The 23,533-nt window shown below is 38.8% G+C and overlaps 1 protein-coding gene across 4 annotated transcripts in view; it reads left to right on the forward strand.

Moving 5' to 3' along the window:
- The window catches only part of cux2b (cut-like homeobox 2b), a 157,345-nt gene that overhangs the window by 53,823 nt on the left and 79,989 nt on the right, over window positions 1-23,533 (forward strand). For all 4 annotated transcript variants that reach the window (XM_058071244.2, XM_058071248.2, XM_058071243.2 and 1 more), the window contains 2 exons: window positions 15,353-15,463; window positions 19,093-19,140. In XM_058071244.2, the coding sequence (XP_057927227.2) occupies window positions 15,353-15,463; window positions 19,093-19,140 (159 nt within the window). The remainder of the gene's footprint in view (window positions 1-15,352; window positions 15,464-19,092; window positions 19,141-23,533) is intronic.

Below are 23,533 nucleotides of genomic sequence, written 5' to 3' on the forward strand. Positions count from 1 at the left end.
GTGCATATTGCTGGTGTAATTCAGTTTTTCCAGGAAATAATCTTTAACTAGAAAAACTAAAAAAATATCGCCTTGTTAACAGTATCGCTATATATCGTATTGTGAGCCTAGTATCGTGACAAAAAATAATACAATTAAATAAAATTTAAAAAAGCAAAAAAAAAATCTTAAACTATATTAGGAAAGCAGGAAGTGAACAAATGTAACAGTTACTGATTGTAAAAGTACAAGATGGAGGGGTAGGATTTAATAAGCTTTGCTTCTTCCTACTCCTTTTGGACATGTACGTGACAAAAAAAATACAAAAAAACCAAAACAAACAAACCTTAAACTATATTAGAAAGCAGGAAGTGAACAAATGTAACAGTTACTGATTGTAAAAGTACCAGATGGAGGGGTAGGATTTAATAAGCTTTGCTTCTTCCTACTCCTTTTGGACATGTGGAACTGTGTACTGATTATGTGATGCATTCAATTGTAATCTGATGCATGTTCAAATGAAATCAAACCATTACCATTACCATTTTGAATATGCGGGGATTAAACCCTTCACAATGATCCAATGATGTGTTTACTTATATCATATTTACTGCATTTTCAGCGCTGATCTTCCGCCTGTGAACGAAAGCAGGTGTTTTTTGGAATTAAAAAGAGACGTGTTGACAAGTAGGATGTCCTCTGCCGCATCAAGTGCCAAAAATCTTTAAAAGGAAGCACAGTATGACAAATAATGTCTGACAACACTGGTCACACCTTTTGCTAATGATCATAACGCTCAGTCACATTCCTTCCTTTTGTAAAATTGAGCATGCTGTTTGAAGACAGCTTGACATACCGGGGATTAATTATTTGGGAAGATTTATCAGACGTAGCAGTCCTGAGTTTAGAGGGCTGTCAGAATGAAATGTAGTTTTACGTTAGGTAAGTCACATAGTGGACATTTTGGGTGGGGTTGATACGGACGATAGTCCATACAGGATGCTTTTCCCATCAGGGGTCACTACAGTGATTAGTAATTAGGTAATTATTATTATTATTATTATTTTTTTTTACTGCGGATGTCCTTTCTAACATAATTCTGTCATTTATCCGTTTATTCTGCAAACAGACAAAAATCACCTTGGATCATATTTGCATCTCTACTCTAAATCAGGGGTCTCAAACTCAATTTACCTGGGGGCCACTAGAGCTAGGGTCTGGGCGAGGCTGGGCCGCATCAAAACCCAAAAAAACGCATTTATTAAAAACAGAAAAATGAATAAACTTCAGATTTTCTACAATAAAAACTCAGATAAAACATTCCACTGTTGTCAAATTTAAAGCTGGGTGTTAAAGCTTTATTTATCCAAAAAGTTTTTACAGAGGAAAGTTTGTGATACAGCATAACTTAGACTTAGACATAGACTTAGACATAGACTTAGACATAGACTTAGACATAGACTTAGACATAGACTTAGACATAGACTTAGACATAGACTTAGACATAGACTTAGACATAGACTTAGACATAGACTTAGACATGGACATGGACATGGACATGGACATGGACATGGACTTAGACTTAGACTTAGACTTAGACTTAGACTTAGACTCTTAGACTCTTAGACTCTTAGACTTAGACTCTTAGACTCTTAGACTCTTAGACTCTTAGACTCTTTGACTTAGACTCTTTGACTTAGACTCTTTGACTTAGACTCTTTGACTTTTAGACTTAGACTTAGACTTAGACTTAGACTTAGACTTTGACATGGACTTAGACTCTTAGACTCTTAGACTCTTAGACTCTTAGACTCTTAGACTCTTAGACTCTTGGACTTAGACTCTTAGACTCTTAGACTCTTAGACTCTTAGACTCTTAGACTCTTGGACTTAGACTCTTAGACTCTTAGACTCTTGGACTCTTAGACTTAGACTCTTAGACTTAGACTCTTAGACTTAGACTCTTTGACTTAGACTCTTAGAGTTAGACTCTTAGACTTAGACTCTTAGACTTAGACTCTTAGACTTAGACTCTTTGACTTAGACTCTTTGACTTAGACTCTTTGACTTAGACTCTTTGACTTAGACTTAGACATAGACTTTCAAATATCTTAATTTTTATTTTTCTACACAAAATAAGATCAAGAATAAAGAAAATCAATCAATCAGTAATAAATAAATATAATAATAATAAAACAGCAAATAATAAAAACTTAAGAAACCACATATAGTTGGTGGGTAGACAAATTATTTTTTTCAGATTAAAATGAACAAAGCATTATTAGAGCCCTGTAGACATGACAAAACACGACTATAGTCACATTTATACTCTTTTTATTTACAACATATTGCGCAACTGCAGGGTCTTGAGACACATGCTAACTCGCTAACTAGAGAGCTAGCGACCTAAACGGTAGCCTCCAAGTTATTTCCTTTAAACTTAAATAGCCAAAAACTTACCACTTCCACACGGATAGGGAGGATAACTATTAACAGTTATTTAACCTTTAACATGAACATGAATCAAACGTAATAATTTTTTCTGGGTACATGATACCATACAGCATCCATATCAAACTTGCGCGGGCCGCACTAACATTAAACTTTCATATCAAGGCGGGGGCCTCAAACTAGTATCCTGCGGACAACATTTGGCCCGCGGGCCGCGTGTTTGAGACCCCTGCTCTAAATAATCTTTGGCTCCTGTCTTCTCTATAGGCCCGAAATAGATTGGTTAACCTTTCAGCATAAATAAATGACAGCGCCCTAGAACCTGACCCATGTCAACATAACCCAATGACATTGAAGTAGTCACAGTTATATCGTGACAGAGCTGCTGTTTGCCATTGTTACATCGACTTGTGGGGCTTGAACGCCTCGTTCTCATCTCATCCACCGGGCACACCGTGGAGTGGGAAGCCGGTGGAGGTGCTTGAGGAGTATAGGTACTCGATATTTGATAGTCTCCTGTGGTTTTCCTTCAACACTGAGGGGATCCTCAAGAGGTGCTCACAGTGCACATATAGACAAACAACCATTCACACTCACATTCATACCTATGGACAATTTGGAGTCGCTAATTAACCTAGCATGTTTTTGGAATGTGGGAGGAAACCGGAGTACCCGGAGAAAACCCACGCATGCACGGGGAGAACATGCAAACTCCCCACAGAGATGTCCGAGGGTGGAATTGAACCCTAGCTGTGAGGTATGCGTGCTAACCACTCGACCGCCGTGCAGCCCCAGTTTATATTCATTTACAAATTATTTTAAGATGTTTTTAATAAGCAACCAGCGATTACTTGAAAAAATGTCAATAATTTGCAAGTGCAGTCTAAGCCAAGGGTGGGAAAACTACGACCCGGGGGCCACATGTGGACCATCAAGTGCTGAATCTGGCCCGCCAGTTGCTTTCGAAGTATTTCCACTTTTATCATACAAACTGGCAACATGACTTGCAAGTAGTAAAAAATAAGACATGTCTTATTTAGTACAAAATAAGACATGTCTTATTTAGTAAAAAAATAAGACATGTCTTATTTAGTAAAAAAATAAGACATTCGCTGCATTCTTGGGGAAATGTTGGTTGGCCAGTCTCTCCCGGGAACGTTCGCCACTGTTCCATGTTTTAGCTATTTGTGGATAATGGCTCTCACTGTGGTTTGCTGGGGTCCCAATGCTTTAGAAATGGCTTTATTACCTTTTCTACACTATTCTTATGATTGAAAATGCTTAGTTTGTACCAAGAATACTTACAGTTTGCTTTATATGTTTTGACTAATTATATTCAACCAGAAAACTGATAATTTATTTATTATAGGTATTTGTTGGAACCGTGATGTAGCGAGGGTCGACTGCACTACACATATCACAACACATTTTCATAGAAATGAACCCGCTGGGGCTCACATTTTATAAAAAGTGGTTGACCGTCTAGGTCAGGGGTCTCAAACACGTGGCCCGCGCAAGTTTGATATGGATGCTGTATGGTATCATGTACCCAGAAAAAATTATTACATTTGATTAATGTTCATGTTAAAAGTTAAATAACTGTTAATAGTTATCCTCCCTATCCGTGTGGAAGTGGTAAGTTTTTGGCTATTTAAGTTCATAGGAAATAACTTGAAGGCTACCGTTTAGGTCGCTTTTATTATTATTATTATTATTATATTTATTTATTTATTACTGATTGATTGATTTTCTTTATTCTTGATTTGTTTATTTATTTTTCATCTTATTTTGTGCAGAAAAATAAAAATTAAGATATTTGAGAACAGTGGAATGTTTTATCAGAGCTTTTATTGTAGAAAATCGGAACCAAAGCACTGAAAAAGTTTGTATATTTTTCTGTTTTTAATAAATGTGTTTTTTTTGGGGGGGAAAAAGCTCCAGTGGCCCCCAAGTAAATTGAATTTGAGACCCCTGGTGTAGGTGGACATGGACTTAAGCGGGTACTTTTCAGTAATAAGAACACAGCAGACCACGACTTGATGAGTTGGTCGACATGGACGGGTTTTCGACATAAATATGACCGACTTGAGCCTCTTCCAATGTATCAGTAATTGCATGTTCAAACGGGACAAGAGTCTTGAAATGTCATCACGCTTTATTGATAAACCGTATATATGGATTCATGAACCCTGAGTGTAAAAATCCAAAATTCCACTTTTGGGTGGCTGTGGTTTCCTCCCATCAAGCAAGAAATGAATGAACTTGTATTAATACATATTTTGCAATGTTTGAATATTGCGATGGAAGTGTGAATTGGGGCAGCTCGAGTTAAATTAAAGGAACAGCAGCGTGGGGTAAACAGATGGAGGGAGATGCCAGGTGATAGCAGCACCCCAGTGCTTCCCTGTCAAGAACCCGCATGCTCGTCTCGCGTTCCGAGCGCCGGGGTCATGGAGGTCAGAGTCTCCCGCTCCCTTTGTCTGGATACTTTCTGTCTCACAAAAACCACACATCCTTGTTTTTTTTTGGGGCAGATAAGATTTAGGTTTTTGTCATACACACACAAATGTATGTCAGACAAAATGCTCCCCCTATCCGCTCCATGCCTGGCGGGAATGAGAACGTTTGCATGTAATGTCCAGACTAGACTGCAATGATTGGACACATTGATTGTGGTAGTTTGATTTATTGATCAGTCCCCCCCCCCCCACTTCTCAAATGTGGCAGGGCTAATCTCAGGCAGCTATGGACGGTCTTGTGTCTGGGTGGTGATAAGGTTCATATGAAAGGGAACTACACTTATCTTAATCACACACCGGTCCTTGCCCTGCCCTGTTTTTTTTTTTTTTGCAGCATATGTCTAAACATGGACAGCATGTGCACACAGCTACTATTTTGTCTCAAAATCAGGGGTCTCAAACACGCGGCCCGCGGGCCAAATGTGGCCCGCAGGACACTACTTTGAGGCCCCCGCCTTGATTTGAAAGTTTAATGTTAGCGCGGCCGACGCAAGTTTGATATGGATGCTGTATGGTATCATGTACCCTGAAAAAATTATTACGTTTGATTAATGTTCATGTTAAAGGTTAAATAACTGTTAATAGTTATCCTCCCTATCCGTGTGGAAGTGGTAAGTTTTTGGCTATTTAAGTTTAAAGGAAATCACTTGAAGGCTACTGTTTAGGTCGCAAGCTCTCTAGTTTGCGAGTTAGCATGTGTCTCAAGACGCTGCAGTTGCGCAATATGTTGTAAATAACAAGGACACTAGTTTGAGGCCCCCGCCTTGATATGAAAGTTTAATGTTAGCGCGGCCGACGCAAGTTTGATATGGATGCTGTATGGTATCATGTACCCAGAAAAAATTATTACGTTTGATTAATGTTCATGTTAAAGGTTAAATAACTGTTAATAGTTATCCTCCCTATCCGTGTGGAAGTGGTAAGTTTTTGGCTTTTTTAAGTTTAAAGGAAATAACTTGAAGGCTACCGTTTAGGTCGCAAGCTCTCTAGTTTGCGAGTTAGCATGTGTCTCAAGACGCTGCAGTTGCGCAATATGTTGTAAATAACAAGGACACTAGTTTGAGGCCCCCGCCTTGATATGAAAGTTTACTGTTAGTGCGGCCCGCGCAAGTTTGATATGGATGCTGTATGGTATCATGTACCCAGAAAAAATTATTACGTTTGATTCATGTTCATGTTAAAGGTTAAATAACTGTTAATAGTTATCCTCCCTATCCGTGTGGAAGTGGTAAGTTTTTGGCTATTTAAGTTTAAAGGAAATAACTTGAAGGCAACCGTTTAGTATCGTTAGCGCTCTAGTTTGCGAGTTAGCATGTGTCTCAAGACCCTGCAGTTGCGCAATATGTTGTAAATAAAAAGAGTATAAATGTGTGTGTGTGCCTGTGTTTTTGCATGGGTGCAGTGGGGGTTGTGAAGCAGTACAGTCACCAGGCAGAACAGAGTGGATCTATAAATTGATGGAATTCAAAGCCTCCAGCATCGATTACCATTATAACAAACAGCAGCACACAGAATGTCTGATTATTTTCAGACAAAGATTCTGTGCTCTCAGCAGCAATTCTGCTGATGCTGTCACAGTTTCCGACATCTGCCTATGATTGCAATTAGATGGGATACAAAAAGAAAAATAATACCCAATCTGCATTTTCCTCTCTCCTCCTCCTTCTACTTTAATTTGTGCTGTCCAAGCCCTGTGCGCACAATAGTGATTTTAACTCAGCCCACCTCTGCGCGGTACCTTACTTGTCAACATTTTCCACCGCCGTCTTTGCGAGAGGCTAAAAAATAGCTTACTACTACAGATGTAATCAAGATGCCTCATTTAATGAATCAGTGTCACAGCCTCTCTATGCAGTTAATTAGTGAATCCTGCATTTTTCCTAGAACACTTCCACTTCCACAGAAAATCAGTGCATCTATACTTGCTTTGTTGAAAATATCACCAAGCTCAAAACCCGGTGAAACTTGATGTCCATTTTCTTTCTAGTATCATAATCCTTTCTTTATTGCAGATATATTGCCGCCGCTATTTTGGGAGGGCTTTGTTCATATATCAGCCGACGGTACCACGCCCTGCAGTCGTTACTGAGGCATAAACCCGAGCCCTCTTAATGCAGCACTCGAGTCATCTTGGCGTTGTTGTATGAATGTAACGATTCCTCGTCGAGTCAATGTATCGATTTTATACTTCGATTCGACCGAAGCCTCAGCAAGTCCTCCCTTACGGGGGATATACGTACAGTATATTGATTTCAAGGTCAGCAATCGATTATATAGGCTTGACAGTGTTCACAAATTAGCTTCATTGCATGTTTAATAATAAAGAAATGCTAATCGTTGTGTGGGGAAGCAGTTTACATACATTCGTAATTCCCTTGCATGAAAAGGTTAGGTCAAAGGTAGCAGTCTGGGAATCTTAACCCAATCGGAATTTCATGGTTTCACTCTATTACGGTTTTTCAGAAATATATTCATTCATAAATCACAACGTTTTGTGAATGAATAGAATAGAATTCTACAGAAATTCTTCTTCGACAGGGCTCACTTTTGACATCATACGGCCTATAATTAGTCAAAAATATGCATATTTAAGCAAATTGTCATAGTTTTTGTTTAAAGTAATCATTTCCAAGCATAAAAAATGGCTAAATCAATTGTGAGACACACAAGCACCAGACCAGGTTTGAATTATCTCACAACAGGCACAATAATCTCAAATAAAAACACGGGCTACTAATGCGGCCGTTACCTACGCAAAGCTGAAATTCAACTCTGAATGCCCAATGTCACTTCCTGTCGACTATAGTCACATTTATAATCTTTTTATTTACAACATATTGCGCAACTGCAGGGTCTTGAGACACATGCTAACTCGCAAACTAGAGAGCTAGCGACCTAAACGGTAGCCTTCAAGTTTTTTCCTTTAAACTTAAATAGCCAAAAACTTACCACTTCCACACGGATAGGGAGGATAACTATTAACAGTTATTTAACCTTTAACATGAACATTAATCAAACGTAATAATTTTTTCTGGGTACATGATACCATACAGCATCCATATCAAACTTGTGCGGGCTGCACTAACATTAAACTTTCATATCAAGGCGGGGGCCTCAAACTAGTGTCCTTGTTATTTACAACATATTGCGCAACTGCAGGGTCTTGAGACACATGCTAATTCGCAAACTAGAGAGCTAGCGACCTAAACGGTAGCCTTCAAGTTATTTCCTTTAAACTTAAATAGCCAAAAACTTACCACTTCCACACGGATAGGGAGGATAACTATTAACAGTTATTTAACCTTTAACATGAACATTAATCAAACGTAATCATTTTTTCTGGGTACATGATACCATACAGCATCCATATCAAACTTGCGCGGGCCGCGCTAACATTAAACTTCAAGGCGGGGGCCTCAAACTAGTGTCCTGCGGGCCACATTTGGCCCGTTTGAGACCCCTGGATTATAGTCTTTGAGTCAAATTGTATTGTTTCATTCTAATTGTCGCATGGAATCAGAACCACGGAAAATGATACTAATCAAATCGCTACTGGGTGGGGTCAATATTGGGATGGGTTTTTTTTGCAGTAAACATCCAACCTTTTATGTCAAAGAACACGTTTAGTTTATGTTGAAACTGTTTTCTTCTGCGGCATTCTGCAACGCTTTGAGCTTTAAACCCATTTTCCGACACCCAATAAGCTAGAGGTCTATCATATTAAAGCCACTAAGCTTCTCGCTTCTTGGTCTTTGTTTCATAGTCAGAAGCCACTGAGCTATCCCCTCACACGTTGACCTAAGGACACAAGGACTGAATCTGTGTGCAAATTCCCTCTTTCCTGTCCCTTCAACCCACATGACAGGTTTGCTCTCCCAGGGGGTCATTCATCAATTATGGCTGGATGTTTGACTGGCAGAGGCTTAATGACAGGAGCTCTGTATTGACCCGACTGCCACACACTCAAAATTTGGTCCCACGTGCCCTTTTTAAAACCTGTCAAATGATTAAAGAGACCGTCTTCTTTTTTTTTATGGCAAACTTAACTCATTTTTCAGCTTAAAAGTCTTTAAGAACTATGTACTGTACTTGTATTTTCAAACCATTCCATAAAGCTACTAGTTACTTATTTTCTTCTTTATTTCGAACATGAAAAACATCCAAAGCACAACAAACCAACCAAAATCAATACAAATAAAATACCTATACTTTCCCAAAAAAGTAATTGAATTAGTGTCAAGGGAGTTTTTCTGGTAGATTCAAAAATGTCATGATTAGAGCTCTCTAGACATGAAATAACACCCCTATAATCACCTTTACACTTGTACTACCCAATATAGTAGACAAAATAAGAGGAAATATCATGATTAGAGCTCTCTAGACATGAAATAACACCCCTATAATCACCTTTACACTTGTACTACCTAATATAGTAGACAAAATAAGAGGAAATATCATGATTAGAGCTCTCTAGACATGAAATAACACCCCTATAATCACCTTTACACTTGTACTACCCAATATAGTAGAAACAATAAGAGGACATATCATGATTAGAGCTCTCTAGACATGAAATAACACCCCTATAATCACAGTTACACTTGTACTACCCAATATAGTAGACAAAATAAGAAATATCACGATTAGAGCTCTCTAGACATGAAATAACACCCCTATAATCACCTTTACACTTGTACTACTCAATATAGTAGACAAAATAAGAGGAAACATCATGATTAGAGCTCTCTAGACATGAAATAACACCCCTATAATCACCTTTACACTTTTATACCCAATATAGTAGACAAAATAAGAGGAAATATCAGGATTGGAGCTCTCTAGATATGAAATAACACCCCTATAATCACCTTTACACTTGTACTACCCAATATTGTAGACAAAATAAAAGTAAATATCACGATTAGAGCTCTCTAGACATGAAATAACACCCCTATAATCACCTTTACACTTGTACTACTCAATATAGTAGACAAAATAAGAGGAAATGTCATGATTAGAGCTCTCTAGACATGAAATAACACCCCTATAATCACCTTTACACTTGTACTACTCAATATAGTAGACAAAATAAGAGGAAACGTCATGATTAGAGCTCTCTAGACATGAAATAACACCCCTATAATCACCTTTACACTTTTATACCCAATATAGTAGACAAAAAAAGAGGAAATGTCATGATTAGAGCTCTCTAGACATGAAATAACACCCCTATAATCACCTTTACACTTGTACTACCCAATATAGTAGACAAAAAAAGAGGAAATGTCATGATTAGAGCTCTCTAGACATGAAATAACACCCCTATAATCACTTTTACACTTGTACTACCCAATGTGGTAGACAAAATAAGAGGAAATTTCAGGATTAGAGCTCTCTACACATGAAATAACACCCCTATAATCACCTTTACACTCGTACTACCCAATATAGTAGACAAGTGTTGTTATGTTATTATGTTAGTATCATAATAACAACAGGCACGGGGAGAACATGCAAACTCCACACAGAGATGGCCGAGGGTGGAATTGAACATGGGTCTCCTAGCTGTGAGGCCTGCGTGCTAACCACTTGTGCACCGTGCAGCCTCACATTTTACTCAGCAAATTTTTTTTCTCTAGTTCCACACGGTAATTATAATAAAATTATGGTAATGTACCTTTAATTTACCCTTGTTATGATGTGTATTTGCTCTGAAATGTCAAAAAAGGTGATGACTTTTTCCCCTCGCTTTTAATGATGTACAAAATTCCAGGATGCTTCCCTGACTTCAAATCGTTATATCAAAGTACTTCTAAAATCCACTCCAAGTCACATTTGGAGGAATTTAGGTTTGGTAAGCTTTTGGCCATCGGAGTCTCTCGTGGATGTTGGCTGGATTTTGAAAGACTCTCTAATCTTTAGGACAGCTCAGCCTAAGATGGACTCTAATAACCAACGGAAACTTGGGAAGTCTTGTCGCATTATCCTTTATAGCTTTAGTCTCTTGGGTTACTGTACAGTTGACCCGGAATGGCCCACATCAATTTCAGACATGCTAGTAGAGTAGGAATTATAGGTGATATTATTATATGTTGCTGTTGCCGTTTTGACAGGTCTCGCAGCGAGGAGACCCGGGTTCAATTCCCTGCTCGGGCACCTTTGTGTGGAGTTTACATGTTTTCCCTGTGTATGCGTGGGTTTTTTTCCGGGTACTCCGGTTTCCTCCCATATTCCAAAAACATGCTAGGTTAATTAGCGACTCCAAATTGTCCATAGGTATGAATGTGAGTGTGAATGGTTGTTTGTCTCTATGTGCCCTGTGATTGGCTGGCCACCAGTCCAGGGTGTACCCCGCCTCTTGCCCGAAGACAGCTGGGATAGGCTCCAACATCCCCCGCGACCCTCGTGAGGATAAGTGGTAGAAAATGAATGAATGAATTAATTAATATTTGTAGAGCCCTCTAGACATGAAATAACACCCCTACAGTCATCTTTCCATTCATATTACCCATTATAGTTGACTCTGTTGCTGTTGCCGTTTTGACAGGTCTCGCAGCGAGGAGACCCGGGTTCAATTCCCTGCTCGGGCACCTTTGTGTGGAGTTTACATGTTTTCCCTGTGTATGCGTGGGTTTTTTCCGAGTACTCCGGTTTCCTCCCACATTCCAAAAACATGCTAGGTTAATTAGCGACTCCAAATTGTCCATAGGTATGAATGTGAGTGTGAATGGTTGTTTGTCTATATGTGCCCTGTGATTGGCTGGCCACCAGTCCAGGGTGTACCCCGCCTCTTGCCCGAAGACAGCTGGGATAGGCTCCAGCATCCCCCCGCGACCCTCGTGAGGATAAGTGGTAGAAAATGAATGAATGAATTAATTAATATTTGTAGAGCCCTCTAGACATGAAATAACACCCCTACAGTCATCTTTCCATTCATATTACCCATTATAGTTGACTCTGTTGCTGTTGCCGTTTTGACAGGTCTCACAGCTAGGAGACCCGGGTTCAATTCCCTGCTCGGGCACCTTTGTGTAGAGTTTACATGTTTTCCCTGTGTATGTGTGGGTTTTTTCCGAGTACTCCGGTTTCCTCCCACATTCCAAAAACATGCTAGGTTAATTAGCGACTCCAAATTGTCCATAGGTATGAATGTGAGTGTGAATGGTTGTTTGTCTATATGTGCCCTGTGATTGGCTGGCCACCAGTCCAGGGTGTACCCCGCCTCTTGCCCGAAGACAGCTGGGATAGGCTCCAGCCTCCCCCCCGCGACCCTCGTGAGGATAAGCGGTAGAAAATGAATGAATGAATGAATTAATATTTATAGAGCCCTCTAGACATGAAATAACACCCCTACAGTCATCTTTCCATTCATATTACCCATTATAGTTGACTCTGTTGCTGTTGCCGTTTTGACAGGTCTCGCAGCTAGGAGACCCGGGTTCAATTCCCTGCTCGGGCACCTTTGTGTGGAGTTTGCATGTTCTCCCCGTGCATGCGTGGGTTTTCTCCAGGTACTCCGGTTTCCTCCCACATTCCAAAAACATGCTAGGTTAATTAGCGATTCCAAATTGTCCATAGGTATGAATGTGAGTGTGAATGCTTGTTTGTCTATATGTGCCCTGTGATTGGCTGGCAACCAGTCCGGGGTGTACCCCGCCTCTTGCCCGAAGACAGCTGGGATAGGCTCCAGCATCCCCCCGCGACCCTCGTGAGGATAAGCGGTAGAAAATGAATGAATGAAAAACAGTGAAGGGTCAACTATAATGGGTTATACGAGTGGAAAGATGACTATAGGGGTGTTATTTCATGTCTAGAGATCTCTATAAATATTCTATTTATAAATAAAGAATCCAGTTTTGTGGAATTGACTTATATAACCAATTAACCACAATTAGTGGCTGATATATATAGTAAATGAACCAAACTCCGGTAAGAAAGCCTATATATATATATAATATATATGTATATATATAATATATATGTATATATATATATCTGTATGTAACGCATTTAGATTTCTAACTGCAGTTGTTCCAGGCCTTTGGAGAACTCATTTGCCAAGTTGTAAAAGTGATGACTGGAATATAACAATAAGATTCCAGTTGTCCAAGTTGCTCGGTGACTTGTCAGTCCAGGGACTTTAACCGGTAGCCCTTCAAATTAACAGCCCTGACCGACAGCCTGCCACTGTCCCACGAGAGCACTGAGGTTGAAGTCTCATCCTGTCCTTTTTCCGCCCTTTTTTACCTCATGTGATGATTTATTAAATTGCCTTTAAGTAAGACTGCACATTAATTAAAAGGAAGTCAAATTGAATTTCCCAGTGTCGTATATAAATCCACAGTGCTAATTTGAATCCCCGGCGCCGTTTTTCTATTGTACTCCAGCAGTTGACAAGAAAAAAAAAAAACTCCCAGTCAATTGTAATGAATGTCAGTGGAAAATGAAAAGAAGGTGAACATACAGCTGTCTGTTCATTCCATGCTTAGTATAGCAAAGTAGACTTTAGAATCTCCTTTCTCTTTTCTTTTTTTTTTTTTTTTTTTTTTACACTTTGCTGAAAGAGCTGGGAATTGGATGACTGATCGATAATATTGGATTTGCGGATAGCGTGCAGTGCAGCAGAGTCCAGCATGAATGCAAGGTTCTGATGAAGGGGCCAGCTACACAGACAGCTCTGAATAGTGGATCAGACACGTTGCCTGGGTGGAGCTCTCGTTTTCCTATAACGACGTAAACAAGCAGTGTGCACAAGACCATAATGAAGTAACTTCAGCTAGTGTGGTTGTTGTAGCGAATGGCCGACTTGGTTAAAGTCGGTGGTCTCAAACATGCGGCCCGCGGTCCAAATGTGGCCCGCAGGACACTAGTTTGAGGCCCCCGCCTTGATATCAAAGTTTAATGTTATGAAAGTTTTATGATATGGATGCTGTATGGTATCATGTACCCAGAAAAAATTATCACGTTTGATTAATGTTCATGTTAAAGGTTAAATAACTGTTAATAGTTATCCTCCCTATCCGTGTGGAAGTGGTAAGTTTTTGGCCATTTAAATTTAAAGGAAATAACTTGAAGGCCACCGTTTAGGTCGCTAGCTCTCTAGTTTTGCAAATTAGCATGTGTCTCAAGACCCTGCAGTTGCGCAATATGTTGTAAATAACAAGGACACTAGTTTGAGGCCCCCGCCTTGATATGGAAGTTTAATGTTAGTGCGGCCCGCGCAAGTTTGATACGGATGCTGTATGGTATCATGTACCCAGAAAAAAAATATTACGTTTGATTAATGTTCATGTTAAAGGTTAAATAACTGTTAATAGTTATCCTCCCTATCCGTGTGGAAGTGGTAAGTTTTTGGCTATTTAAGTTTAAAGGAAATAACTTGAAGGCTACCGTTTAGGTCGCTAGCTCTCTAGTTTTACGAGTTAGCATGTGTCTCAAGACCCTGCAGTTGCGCAATATGTTGTAAATAAAAAGAGTATAAATGTGACTATAGTCGTGTTTTGTCATGTCTACAGGGCTCTAATAATGCTTTGTTCATTTTAATCTGAAAAAAATCATTTGTCTACCCACCAACTATATGTGGTTTCTTAAGTTTTTATTATTTGCTGTTTTATTATTATTATTATATTTATTTATTACTGATTGATTGATTTTCTTTATTCTTGATTTGTTTATTTATTTTTCATATTTTGTGCAGAAAAATAAAAATTAAGATATTTGAGAACAGTGGAATGTTTTATCAGAGCTTTTATTGTAGAAAATCGAAACCAAAGCAAAGTTGATTAATTTTTCTGTTTTTAATAAATGCATTTTTTTTAATTTTTTTTTGGAAAACCTGATGCGGCCCAGTCTCGCCCAGACCCTAGCTCCAGTGGCCCCCCCAAGTAAATTGACTTTGAGACCCCTGCGTTAAAGTTGTGGTTAGTGTTTCCCAAATATTGCCAATCAATATAAAGATAGGAAAATAGATTTCATGACGCATTGGCCTGGTTTAATTGGAACAGTCGGAGCTCCGTTTCTCCATAAGGGTATTTGTCAGGTTATTGGTTTTCTACACGTGACTCTCCACCGCCCTCCCCCAACTCCCCCCCCCCCACTTCTCTGCCCTGCCCCTCACTGGCGCTCGCTGCATGGCTGTTGCAAGTATATTGATTATTTCAAGTACTGATTATCTAAAAGGCCTTGTGCTATGCAGGCATTGGATTTATTCGGTTTAATTATTTATGGGTAAAGGCTGCCTGTAAGTATTAGTGCTACAGGATCATCATGATTACTCCCGTAATATTCATTCTATTTTCCTATTATATCTTTTATGTTCATGCACACCGTTTTACCGTAGGCTAAATTGCTCTTCGTCTCACTGTTGCACTTCTTCGTTTTTTTTTTTTTTCGTCTGCTTGCAGAGAGAGCTCAACTCTGTCGCGTCTGAGCTGGCGGGTCGACAAGAGGAGAGTGAAGACTGCCATCGACATCTGGTAGAACTGAGTAGGGAGTTCAGGAGAAATGTACCGGAGGTGAGCTTCCAAATCCCTTCAGACACACTCTTAAGTCGTTGTCACAATCCACTTTGTACAAGGATTTATGCATTTCGGCTGTAACAAATAGTACATAATACTGTAGTAACGCTTACCAGTACTAGATTCTGTTGCCCTTCTATTGCACTGATGCAAGACTTAACGTCAGGGATGTCACAAGGTCTCGTTTTGCAGGGATTAAAACGTGACAAGATTTCTCGTTTTTTTTGCCCAAGAGGTACAAAAAGGTGATGATGCAACTCTACAATAGAAGAGAGCATGTTTGATGCAGTTTTAAGATGAAAAAATACATTACACCGTACATTTTTATACCGCTTATCCTCACAAGGGTCACGGGTATGCTGGAGCCTATCCCAGCTGTCTTCAAGCGAGTGGTGGAGTACACCTCCTGGACTGGTGGCCAGCCAATCACAGGGCACATATAGACAAACAACCATTCACACTCACATTCATACCTATGGACAATTTGGAGTCGACAATTAACCGCCGTGCAGCCCAGTAATAAAATTATTTTTCATATTTAAAAAATGTAATAAAAATATGTAAACTAATAGAAATCAAAATACATTGAAATTAATATTTTAAGTATTTTTAAAAATTATTATATATAAAATATTGGTGTTTTTTGTTCATTTATTTTTTGGCAATATTCATTAATTCCTTCATTTTCTACCGCTTATCCTCACAAGGGTCACGGGTATGGTGGAGCCTATGCCAGCTGTCTCCAAGCGAGTGGTGGAGTACACCCCCTGGACTGGTGGCCAGCCAATCACAGCGCACATATAGACAAACAACCATTCACACTCACATTCATACCTATGGACAATTTGGAGTCGCCAATCAAGCTTCGAACCCAGGGAATCGAACTCTGGTCTTCCCAGGTCTCATGATTGTGTGGCCTACATGCTAAAACCTTGTCCACCGTGCCATAAAAATGAGACATTGGGTCATCTCTGTATGCCAAATATTCCAAATATTTAATAATGTGAGTTATTTCCATTTAGGACTAAACCAATTCCTTGATTAATTGAAACATCCATCCATACATATACACTACCCAATATAGTAGACAGAATAAAAGGAAATATCATGATTAGAGCTGTGTAGACATGAAATAACACCCCTATAATCATCTTTACACTTGTACTACCCAATATAGTAGACAAAATAAGAGGAAATATCATGATTAGAGCTCTCTAGACATGAAATAACACCCCTATAATCACCTTTACATTTGTACTACCCAATATAGTAGACAAAATAAGAGGGAATATCATGATTAGAGCTCTCTAGACATGAAATAACACCCCTATAATCATCTTTACACTTGTACTACCCAATATAGTAGACAAAATAAGAGGAAACATCGTGATTAGAGCTCTCTAGACAGGAAATAACACCCCTATAACCACCTTTACACTTGTACTGCCCAATATAGTAGACAAAATAAGAGGAAATATCGTGATTAGAGCTCTCTAGACATGAAATAACACCCCTATAATCACCTTTACACTTGTACTACCCAATATAGTAGACAAAATAAGAGGAAATATCGTGATTAGAGCTCTCTAGACATGAAATAACACCCCTATAATCGCCTTTACACTTGTACTACCCAATATAGTAGACACAAAAAGGAAATATCATGATTAGAGCTCTCTAGACATGAAATAACACCCCTATAATCATCTTTACACTTGTACTACCCAATATAGTAGACAAAATAAGAGGAAATATCATGATTAGAGCTCCCTAGACATGAAATAACACCCCTATAATCACCTTTACACTTGTACTACCCAATATAGTAGACAAAATAAGAGGAGATATCGTGATTAGAGCTCTCTAGACATGAAATAACACCCCTATAATCACCTTTACATTTGTACTACCCAACATAGTAGACAAAATAAGAGGAAATATCGTGATTAGAGCTCTCTAGACATGAAATAACACCCCTATAATCACCTTTACACTTGTACTACCCAAGATAGACAAAATAAGAGGAAATATCATGATTAGAGCTCTCTAGACATGAAATAACACCCCTATAATCACCTTTACATTTGTACTACCCAATATAGTAGACAAAATAAGAGGGAATATCATGATTAGAGCTCTCTAGACATGAAATAACACCCCTATAATCATCTTTACACTTGTACTACCCAATATAGTAGACAAAATAAGAGGAAACATCGTGATTAGAGCTCTCTAGACATGAAATAACACCCCTATAATCACCTTTACACTTGTACTGCCCAATATAGTAGACAAAATAAGAGGAAATATCGTGATTAGAGCTCTCTAGACATGAAATAACACCCCTATAATCACCTTTACACTTGTACTACCCAATATAGTAGACAAAATAAGAGGAAATATCGTGATTAGAGCTCTCTAGACATGAAATAATACCCCTATAATCACCTTTACACCTGTACTACCAAATATAGTAGACAAAATAAGAGGAAATATCGTGATTAGAGCTCCCTAGACATGAAATAACACCCCTATAATCATCTTTACATTTGTACTACCCAATATAGTAGACAAAATAAGAGGAAACATCGTGATTAGAGCTCTCTAGACATGAAATAACACCCCTATAATCACCTTTACACTTGTACTACCCAATATAGTAGACAAAATAAGAGGAAATATCATGATTAGAGCTCTCTAGACATGAAATAACACCCCTATAATCACCTTTACACTTGTACTACCCAATATAGTAGACAAAATAAGAGGAAATATCATGATTAGAGCTCTCTAGACATGAAATAACACCCCTATAATCATCTTTACACTTGTACTACCCAATATAGTAGACAAAATAAGAGGAAATATCGTGATTAGAGCTGTCTAAACATGAAATAACACCCCTATAATCATCTTTACACTTGTACTACCCAATATAGTAGACAAAATAAGAGGGAATATCATGATTAGAGCTCTCTAGACATGAAATAACACCCCTATAATCATCTTTACACTTGTACTATCCAATATAGTAGACAAAATAAGAGGAAATATCATTATTAGAGCTCTCTAGACATGAAATAACACCCCTATAATCACCTTTACGCTTGTACTACCCAATGTAGTAGACAAAATAAGAGGGAATATCATGATTAGAGCTCTCTAGACATGAAATAACACCCCTATAATCACCTTTACACTTGTACTACCCAATATAGTAGACAAAATAAGAGGAAATATCATGATTAGAGCTCCCTAGACATGAAATAACACCCCTATAATCACCTTTATGCTTGTACTACCCAATATAGTAGACAAAATAAGAAGAAATATCATGATTAGAGCTCTCTAGACATGAAATAACACCCCTATAATCACCTCCAAATTGTCCATAGGTACGAATGTGAGTGTGAATGGTTGTTTGTCTATATGTGCCCTGTGATTGGCTGGCCACCAGTCCAGGGTGTACCCCGCCTCTCGTTTGAAGTCAGCTGGGATAGGCTCCACCCGAGTGAGGATAAGCGGTATAGAAAATGGATGGGTGGAGTTAACATCATGAAAGATGGGAACCAAAACTGTTTTTGTTGCGTTTGTAATAAAAAAATATATTTTTAATCTTCACACAGGAAGTCCGGGAGATGGTGGCACCAGTTCTCAAGAGTTTCCAAGCCCAGGTGAGTGACTGACCTTTTTTACATTTTACAAAACCCATTTTCAGCCAAAATAATAGATTTTATTTGTTCCTGGAACCACAGATTGATTTAGTTAGATCTATCCCGAGCACCACGTGTGCTTCTGTCTAGCAGGAATGATTTAATAGATACGGTGGAGGAATCCATTGCATACATTTCATCTCACCGCTCGCTCATCGGGTGCTTATTGACTGATGCCTTTTCTGTCAAAGTGAAGTAGCATCTATCTGCCATTAGATGATCAGATATCTCGCTTCTCATATTTTCTTGCCGAGACAAGCCCTCATTTCCTGTTGAGATGGTGCATTCGCTGTCCCTCCCTCTGTCTGACGGTGCCATATTGAAAAAGTCATCTGATACCTACCACGTCTCTGCTTCATCCATTAAACCAAGGTCATAAATCACGTTTGTGTGCTGCGTTATGGTCCGCAAAGCAGACACTTATGGAAATGATACCACAAACATGTTCCCGGGTTTTAAACCCTCTCTCTTCTCCTCGAAACTCCTGCTGGACTCTAACCTGAAAGCACCATCGCTGGTAAAACTTGAGAACACAAATGCAATGGATTGTTTGGCTCTCTTGGAAGTGATTATTGGCAGCTTCTTTTTAATGCTTTATAATTGACTGCGTCCAAGCAAGCGTGTTCCCTGGCAACAGCTATTACGTTCAATACTATGCTGCACAAAATGTTGGCTGATTTGAGTTCTAATTCAATTAGACCGACTGTAAAGTTGCACAAATATCAGAAGCAGCCTTCCATATCTTTATTGTGCAAACAGGAACCCCCAGGATTCATTTAAGCGCCATTGATGTTTGACAACTGGGAGTCTAGAGATGTTCCACAGTAGATAAAATAGATGGCTGATAATGAGCCATTATTTTTCTTCCTTTTTTTTTTCTTGTTAGCTGTAGTCCCCTTTAGGTGTCTTTTCGTTTCCCCTGTGTAACCTATACACATTTTTATTCAGGCAGCTTCTGGTGCTTTTTAATGCGCACGGCTGGGCAAATGACTTTCAAAAAGTAATTACATAAAGCTACTAGTTACTTTCCCGAAAAAGTAATTCAATTAGTGTCAAGGGAGTTTTTCTGCTAGTTTCAAAATAGACAAGAGACACGTTTTTTTTTTAAATAATGAGAGGTACAGATTAATAAACGTAATCCCTGTGTTTATCACTGTTCATTGGTTCAACACCCGGCCGTGATAAGTGAACCCCCACAAAGCAGGATTCCTTATTTATGAATTTAATATTTAATTTATGTTTATCATGGTTAGAGCTCTCTAGGCATGAAATAACACCCCTATAATCACCTTTACACTTGTACTACCAAAATATAGTAAAAAAAATAAGAGGAAACATCATGATTAGAGCTCTGTAGAAATGAAATAACACCCCTAGAATCACCTTTACACTTGTACTACCAAAATATAGTAAACAAAATAAGAGGAAACATCATGATTAGAGCTCTGTAGAAATGAAATAACACCCCTAGAATCACCTTTACACTTGTACTACCAAAATATAGTAAACAAAATAAGAGGAAACATCATGATTAGAGCTCTCTAGACATGAAATAACACCCCTATAATCACCTTTACACTTGTACTACCAAAATATAGTAAACAAAATAAGAGGAAACATCATGATTAGAGCTCTCTAGACATGAAATAACACCCCTATAATCACCTTTACACTTGTACTACCAAAATATAGAAGACAAATAAGAGGAGATATCATGATTAGAGCTCTCTAGACATGAAATAACACCCCTATAATCACCTTTACACTTGTACTACCCAATATAGTAGACAAAATAAGAGGAAACATCATGATTAGAGCTCTCTAGACATAAAATAACACCCCTATAATCACCTTTACACTTGTACTACCCAATATAGTCGACAAAATAAGAGGAAACATCATGATTAGAGCTCTCTAGACATGAAATAACACCCCTATAATCACCTTTACACTTGTACTACCAAAATATAGTAGACAAAATAAGAGGAAACATCATGATTAGAGCTCTCTAGACATAAAATAACACCCCTATAATCACCTTTACATTTGTACTACCAATATAGTAGACAAAATAAAAGGAAATATCATGATTAGAGCTCTCCAGACATGAAATAACACCCCTATAATCACCTTTACTCTTGTACTACCCAATATAGTAGACAAAATAAGAGGAAATATCATGATTAGAGCTCCACCCTGGGAATCCCATCATATATTCATTCGGATTGGCACTTTTCTTTGGGAATGAGGTGTATACAAAGGTTACATTTTTCCGTTTGAGCAAATAACCGGAATGGAATTGGAATATTTGTGTCCATGTAAACGTGGCTAATGATTAAAAGGTGGTCGATTGCTTTATTGAACCAAACCAGTTAAACTATGCCAAAAGAATACCAGCAAGGGGTCGTTTAACTTGGTTCCACCCAACACTGACTATATGAAGTACTATAATATAATCCTCTGTGATACACTTTGACCTTATTGATAATGTCAGACAGCTTGAAGAGGCTTGTGAACTTTACCCAGCGGTAGTCCATATGCGACCTTAGTGTAAGCCCTGGGACCTCGACATGCTGCTTCAGGGGGCAGAGCGGGCGACAGGGTGGAGCTGGATGGCGCTTATTTGACTCTAACGGTGTCGGGATAGGCTAATGCTCGCCTGCAGCTGGTAAAAAAAAAAAAAAAAAAAAAGTTGTGGAGTGTTTGTGACTGGGCGGCATCAGGTTTTCCAAAAAAAAAAAGAATAAAGAAAATCAATAAAGAAAATCAATCAATCAGTAATAAATAAATATAATAATAATAATAAAACGGCAAATAATAAAAACTTAAGAAACCACATATAGTTGGTGGGTAGACAAATTATTTTTTTCAGATCAAAATTAAAGCATTATTAGAGCCCTGTAGACATGACAAAACACGACTATAGTCACATTTATACTCTTTTTATTTACAACATATTGCGCAACTGCAGGGTCTTGAGACACATGCTAACTCGCAAACTAGAGAGCTAGCGACCTAAACGGTAGCCTTCAAGTTATTTCCTTTCAACTTAAATAGCCAAAAACTTACCACTTCCACACGGATAGGGAGGATAACTATTAACAGTTATTTAACCTTTAACATGAACATTAATCAAACGTAATATTTTTTTCTGGGTACATGATACCATACAGCATCCGTATCAAACTTGTGCGGGCCGCGCTAACATTAAACTTTCATATCAAGGCGGGGGCCTCAAACTAGTGTCCTTGTTATTTACAACATATTGCGCAACTGCAGCGTCTTGAGACACATGCTAACTCGTAAACTAGAGCGCTAACGATACTTAACGGTATCCTTCAAGTTATTTCTTTTCAACTTAAATAGCCAAAAAAGTACCACTTCCACACGGATAGGGAGGATAACTATTAACAGTTATTTAACCTTTAACATGAACATTAATCAAACGTAATAATTTTTTCTGGGTACATGATACCATACAGCATCCATATCAAACTTGCGCGGGGCCGCGCTAACATTAAACTTTCATATCAAGGCGGGGGCCTCAAACTAGTGTCCTGCGCGCCACATTTGACACGCGGGGCGCGTGTTTGAGACCCCTGCTTTAGCGTGAACTGTCCTCAGGGAAGACGTTTGTTAGGTAAGAACATATTTGCAGCTGGCAAAAAAAAAAACAAAAAAAAAAAGTCGTGGAGTGTTTGTGAAAAATGAATTTTTCGAAGTGGCTTCTTTTGCTTCCACACCCCCCCCCCCTCCTTCTTACTTCACACACATCCCAGTTCGGAAGGCCTCGTGGTATTTGGACCCTCATCGTGCCACTTCTAAAGAAAAAGTCAACTCCTTTGAAGTGTTTTGCGACATGACAGGTTTCTCTCTTTTCTTATTCATTTCAATGTTCCCCACCCACTTTCCCTCTCTCTGCTTCTCCAATCTCGCCGTCTAATTATCGCTAACCAGGCGACTGATTAGAAACCCGACCTAGTTTTTTTTTTTTTTTGCTGAAGGAGGAGAAAGGGTTAATCCCAGAGCTGGTGACTGTCATTGGTCGCTCCCCTCCTTTTTCTCCTCTTTTCCGTTCTGCTCTTCTTTCTTTCCCTGGAAGTTTGCTAATGAGGTCCCGTCAGAGCTGAGGAGAGGTGTTAATTTGGCCTCGTGAAGAAGGAAGGAGATTAAGGACAGTGAAGAGCTGAGTTTACGGCTTAAAATACACCGCTGTCCTTATTAATCCGCAGGGCCCTGAGAGACCTGCGTTTTTTTGGATTTATAATGAACGCTGTCTTATAATGAAGGTAATTTTAATAAAAATTCACGAGGTAGAAGAGTACATGGTGCATGTCTCCGCACCTTTGAGGGG

Source organism: Doryrhamphus excisus, linkage group LG3, assembly GCF_037039965.1.
Source record: "Doryrhamphus excisus strain RoL-2023G ecotype Guam linkage group LG3, RoL_Dexc_Guam_v1.1, whole genome shotgun sequence".
NCBI lineage: Eukaryota > Metazoa > Chordata > Actinopteri > Syngnathiformes > Syngnathidae > Doryrhamphus > Doryrhamphus excisus.